At 51.0% G+C, this 6,000-nt stretch overlaps 1 protein-coding gene across 1 annotated transcript in view; it reads right to left on the bottom strand.

Moving 5' to 3' along the window:
* Positions 1-3,190: 3,190 nt before the first annotated feature.
* The window catches only part of GRIK3 (glutamate ionotropic receptor kainate type subunit 3), a gene marked incomplete at both ends in the record, with an annotated part of 101,384 nt that continues 98,574 nt past the window's right edge, over positions 3,191-6,000 (bottom strand). The window contains 3 exons of the mRNA XM_080632283.1: positions 3,191-3,385; positions 4,167-4,417; positions 4,643-4,865. Coding sequence (XP_080488409.1) covers positions 3,191-3,385; positions 4,167-4,417; positions 4,643-4,865 — 669 coding nt within the window. The remainder of the gene's footprint in view (positions 3,386-4,166; positions 4,418-4,642; positions 4,866-6,000) is intronic.

Raw genomic sequence — 6,000 nt, 5'->3', positions numbered from 1 at the left:
GTGGATCATCCCGACATCAGACCCGACACGCGCTGTTGGTTAACTCCAAATGGAAAAGCAACCCCAAAGCTACCCATTGTGCCCCTGCTGTGTCTCACAGGAGAGCTGGAAGGGAAAAGCAAGTGACAAAGGGACAAGGAACCGAGGTGACAACAGTTTAGATGCAGTTTAATAGCCCAAACCTGGTTTTTCTTTCTTTCCTCCTCACTTTTTCAGTCCCTCTGCCCAAGTGAAGAAAGGGGCTGATTTAAACAGGGTTGGAAGTCAGATGATTTCTAAGATGTGAGTCGCAGATAGTCACAAACAGGTCACAGAACAGCTCACAGAAGGCTTTGAGGCTTTGTCATCAGCTCTGCCCCTTTGGAAGTCTCCCAAGGTATCACTGCTAAGTGTGAGTCTCGCCGCTCCTCCTCTGTGTTTAAGCACTGCATGGCTTTTGGGCTCCCGGGATGAAGGCAGGGAGCAACAGGGAAAATGGGAATAACAGGAGAGACTCCGGCCTGTGCGACGCAGTGCCACTGAAGGTGAATTAACCCGGGATGGGGTGCAGCTGCCCGGGGCTCCAGCAGGAAGGACGAGGTCCGGAGCCATCCCACATCCCAATAGTTCACAGTGAGCAGGAGCCAGCTGCCCCCTTGGGCTGGGGTCCAGGCAGCCCCCCTAGCTCCAACGCTGCTCCCAGTGGTGCAGAACACTTTCTTGCTGTTAAATATCAAGTGCTTTAATGACACGGATTTAAACATGAGCCCATAATGCAGATGCATGATGTTAGCTGCTATTTCACAGCTGATTTGTGGGCAGTGGAGAGAGGGAAGGGAAAAGGTTCATCTGCAGGGTTTGGTCTTGCTGGCAGATAGCACCCGTGATTCCAGATGCTCACCTCTCACTCTGGGATGTTTCAAATCAAACTGGTGTCAAAGATGGATAAATGGGGTTTATGGTACCAGTAATATGTGTTTATTCTAAAATCATCTGCCAGGAAGCAGAACTAATGCTGTTTTCTGTGGTATTTTGCTCTCTGGACATTTAAAGCCTATTTCAGGCTTGTTTTTCTCTTTGCCTTAATTGTAAAAATCTCTTTGTAAGAGCTGAGAAATCTGCAAAGAAAACGTCAGATCTCCTCCTCTGCCAAGCCTAGGGATTTGCAGAGAAATACAGAAGCAGTGTCATTAGCTTTGGGAAGCAGACCCAGACTCCCAATCTATGCTCTGCCATAGGTACCTGGTCAGCAAACTATTACGATGATGATGCCCATGGAGTTGGCAGCTTTCACCCCTGATTTTTCATGGTTTCCATGAAAAGGTGAAAATTAACATAAATTCTTTGCATATCTTCACTGAAGTCAAAATTTGACGAATTACCTTTTTTGTTTCGGGTCACTATGCTGCTGCTTTTCATCACAGAAAGAGCGAAATGAGGACAAATGCTGCTCTGTGGCGGGGCAGGGGAGCAGCTATTTCCCCTTGAGCTAATTCTGATCAGCTCCACAGACAATTTTCTAACAGCCTGAAATAGAAAGAGGTGGGGAAAAACCAGCCTGAAATCAGCTACAAACAGGTTTGTTCCTTTGGGCGAGGATGAACTTTCCAGGCAGGCCTCGCAGGTAGGGGAGGGCAAAGTGGGTCACTTCAGCTGCTGGTCCGCAGCACCTCAGAGCTCCAAGGATGCTCCAAGGTTTGGGATGCAGAGCTCGGGCATGGGCTGCTCCATCGCTGCTCTCTCTTCCCTCCAACCCCAGGTTTAGGTGGGGAGGTTGCTGTTTTCTTCACTACCAGTGTTTAAATCAGAGCTTTTAAGCACCTTTGCAATACTCTGTGTGATGTTTTGGGAGGCAACAGGCAAACCATTGCTTTTTCAATCTGTAAATACATTTGCAGTGCGTCCCACTGGCTCCCCATGGAGGGATGGAGCTGAGTGAAGCTACTTGAGCATTACTTTAGGTCAGCAGAGGGGTCTTTGGTAGTTGTGACTGAATTCAGCCGCAGGACCAGCCTCCTGGGTTAAGAACACAGCTCCTGGAAGATTCCTTGAAAGCATTTTAGTGTGTGTTTGCTTAAATCCCATGGAGATGCTGCCTGCGGGGCTGCTGCTCACCGGGCACAGCGAGAGGGGGTCAGGTTTGGCTCACGCAGTGCTGCTTGTCCCAGGCCCTGCAGCCTCAGGCTTGGTCTTTCAGGTGTCTCGCGCTATGGAGAGCATTTAGTCCTCAACCGGGCGCACAGTCCTCTCCTGGTCTCAGTGTGAAATTGGTGCTGCTGGGCTCTGCTCCTGCTGCTGCTGAAGCCTGTGGACTCGGCTGCTTCCCATGCTTCTTTGTAGGAGGGAGTGAGCTTTATGGGAAGAGTGAAGGAGCTGAGGACCTGGCAATCACGGTGCCACGCTGGGTGTGGGGTATATGGCTGGTGTCACTTGGAGAAGGCAGCAGCTCCCGCACTGTCCCATCCCTGGCCAGGGGTTCGGCTCCGTTCAGGCTTACTCGCCCCTTTGCAGTCAGCTCCCTTGGATCGAGGGATGAACGTGGGTGTTGCCTTCTCTCACTACATCCCTATGTGGACTCCACAGGCAGGCGGTCAGCCCTGAGGCAAAGGGCCACCACCGTGAGCTGCTTCGAGAGAAGGCACAGCCTTGACCATCACGGTGCTTCCCAGACACCTTTCCCTTTCCTGGCCACCATATCCTAAATGTGCTGTGTGACAGTGTGGAATAGATGCTCGCACAGACGGCTGCTCACGCTGCACCTATCAGAGTGGTTCTTTTTATTGCCATGCTAAAGGAGCCTTGCTGGGGGCTCCTCCTTACCCACTGAGGGGCAGTTTGGCTCAATTCTGGTTTGCCTCCGTGTGTTTGCAGTATGTAAACATCAGACTCCGGGGTGATGGGTGATGGGTGGTGGCGTGGTTGGGCTCCATGAGGCCTGGAGGATCTAAGCATGGAAAACAAAAAGAACGAAAAAGAACAAAACCAAACCCCAAAAGCCCCAAGACCCACGTTCCAGTCCGTGCCTTGAAGCTCTTGCTTCTATCCGGTGATGGATGCAGCTGCGTGGTGAAGGCCTTGTTCTTGAAATGAACCAAACCAGGCTTTTTAACTGAATTCTCTGGGTTTTTCTTGTTTTGTCTTTAATCCTTTCTTCCCCACTTAGAGCCTTGTCTGCCGCACTGCCTTCCCCCCCACCCCCCATTCCCATCCCCTAGGGAAACACGGGTGTCAGTCCGGTGTTGCAGGTCATGTTGTCCTTCCCTGGCAGCCGCCGGTCGTTGAACGTGTGCATGTTGATCACGGCGTCCGTCTTCACCATGACGGGTGGCTGGGGCTTGTGCTTGACCCGCCGCTGGCACGTGAGGGACAGCCGGATCTCGTCGGCCACGGCGCTGCAGAAGGAGCGCTGGGGAGAGCGGGGACAAAGAGCACCGTTATTCCTGGCACAGTGTCCTGCTAATCCCGCCGGGAGCAGGAGGATCTCAAACCGGGCTCTGCAGAGGGCAAGCGCGAGGTTTGGGCTGCGTTTAAGGCTTAGCGGGACTTCAGGGGCATCAGACAGATTGACCCCTGTCTCCTTGGGCGAGAGCTGTGCCTTTGACGCACTAACTCCTGCAAAGAGGCAGAGCTGTGGGCGGCTGCTGGAGCGCCGGGGATGCGTGTGATCCCTGCTGGGGGTCTGGGGGATTTATTCAGAGGGCGGTTGAATCCTGCTGGGCTTGCTAGTGGGCAGTTTTCCTTCATCTCTCTGGTCCGTCACGTGGGCAGCTTGCTTTGATTTCTGCTCATGCACACAAATGCACTTTTCCACTTACTGTACCATGACAGGCAAGAGGGAAACCCATAAAAGCAGTTCTCCCGTTTCAGCAGCGCTAATCAGGCACTGTGGGTGGGATGGGCTGGCTGTATAAGGGTTGTGACAAGTTGGTAAGATAGTATAAGGCTTCCTGGTGGACCCTGACCAGTTCCTTGAAGGGGGAGAAGAGATGGAGACTTCATGCACTGTATACATTACACCTGGAATATGCAATGCGATTGGATTTAACAGCTCAGAAGGGTCCTTCTCAGGGAATTCTGTCTGTGTTTTCATGGCTTCTGTGTCGGCTGGCTCAGAATGACCCTACAGATGTTGACTAATGTAGTTACTGCAGCTAATGGGGGTGCAAGGAAACGGAGGAAACCAGTACCTGCTCTCGCTCCGCTGTTTTGCGCAGCTTGTAGATGAACTCCACCATGGCCACGAAGATGGACAGCACCAATCCTGCTGCCAGCACGATGAAAATCCCACCGATGTTCTGGATGCCCAGGGCACTGGCCTCCTTGTTCTCATCCTCAGGGCAGCCGTTCCCCCGCCACCACTTCTCCTTCATGACATGGAGCTTGTCCTCCTCCTGGAGCTGGAGGATGGCAATGGTGATCTTGTCCCTGTATGGAGACCCTGGGGAGGGGAAGCACCATTACACACAAAGTAGGACAAAACCCACACAAAGTAGGGAATGTGTCTGTGTTAAGCAGGGCGGTTCAGCCCTCTCTTCGGCAGGCAATATAAGCTTTGGTGTTTGGGAATTTGCTGTTGGGAGTGGATTTTCTTAGTCACGTCTGTTGTATTCATGGCAATGAACCCCCGCCTGGGTACCTACAGAGCCCCACGGCTGTCACTTACCCATGGGAGTCCCAATGCCGTAGCCTTTGGTGTCGATGAGCCCCCCGATCTGAGTGAGGTTGCAGTTCCTCTGGGTGATGTACTCGATGGTGGTTGACTCCATGAGCAGAGCGTAATCCGCCGTGAGGGTTCGCTGGATCCCCTCCTCATTGTTTTTGACAAGAGCTGTGGGTTTGCTGCTCATGAAAGCCCACATTTTTTCAAATGTGGAAATTTTGGATTTCTGGAAAAATGACACCCCCCATCCCCAAAATAAGAATTAATCTTCCGTTTGCTGAACCCTGGTAACAATTCAGGAAATAATACTAACAAATACCAGTTTGAGAACAGATTGCGCAGTGGAACTAGGAGCAGTATGACCTTTTGTTAACTATCTCTTTGCTTTCATGCCCAGCATTGTTTGGTTTCGTGTTGCTGCAGCAAGAGGCAAAGGTCCAGCACTCTCTGCCTGTTGTGCAGGCACTCAACATAAAGCAGCCCTGCTCCTGAGCCCTTATCCTGGAGCTGGAACTGAACTCCTCATTCACTTCAGTGAGGTGCAGGAGACCTTGCCTCGATGCCCCCAGAACTTGCTAGTGTGACAGGCTATCAGCACATCTCTTTAACTGTATTAGCTTCCTAAGCAGGATTTTGTTTATCCTGGTTTTGCACAATGAGAGGAGACAGGGAACACTTCAGAGGGCATGTTTTCCTCTTTTGCACACGCTCCATTGTATTTTTGTCTTTCCTCAAGCATTGCAAGGAAACATGTCTCCTCTGAGATATGTGCAACTGCCAAACAAATTTAACATACCCACATAAACAGAGGCGCAGAAGGATTCAAGAAGATTGTCTTACGGCTAAAAATAAACAGGGATATTCTTTCACTATCAGCAAGCATCCTGGTGAAAAAAGAGGAAGATGTTTTCTAGCTTCCTCTTCATGGTAATGTCGTTTTCTTTTACAAAGTATGTTGGGGGAGAAGAAACATGGTTATTTTATGTCTTTCCATAATATTTGACATACACCATTTATCTATGACCACCTCCTGAACTGCCCCTGTTTAGGCCGTCACAAAAGGCATGACTGGCTTTAGACTAGAAGGAGTCCCCAGGGAGGCCCAGCAACTCTCTTGAAGGACCCCCTCCACTGGTCCCTGTGTTCCCATGGGCTCCTCACACCAGCTCCGTGCATTCAGTTGAGCTCTGGAAAAGCACTGGGAGGTTGAGGCTTGTGTTCATGTTGCTGCCTGCTCCTTTATGTGCCGTTTTTTTCTGCCTAACTTCTTGTTTTTCCTACATCTCTTCTTGCCTTCTTATTCTGTAAGAGGCAGCTTAGTCAGCCAAAACCTCCTCCTCCTCCCCGGCACTGCTGAGCAA

Source organism: Psittacula echo (genome assembly GCF_963264785.1).
Source record: "Psittacula echo genome assembly, chromosome: 21".
Taxonomy (NCBI): domain Eukaryota; kingdom Metazoa; phylum Chordata; class Aves; order Psittaciformes; family Psittacidae; genus Psittacula; species Psittacula echo.
This window is presented reverse-complemented; position numbering and strand designations above follow the sequence as displayed.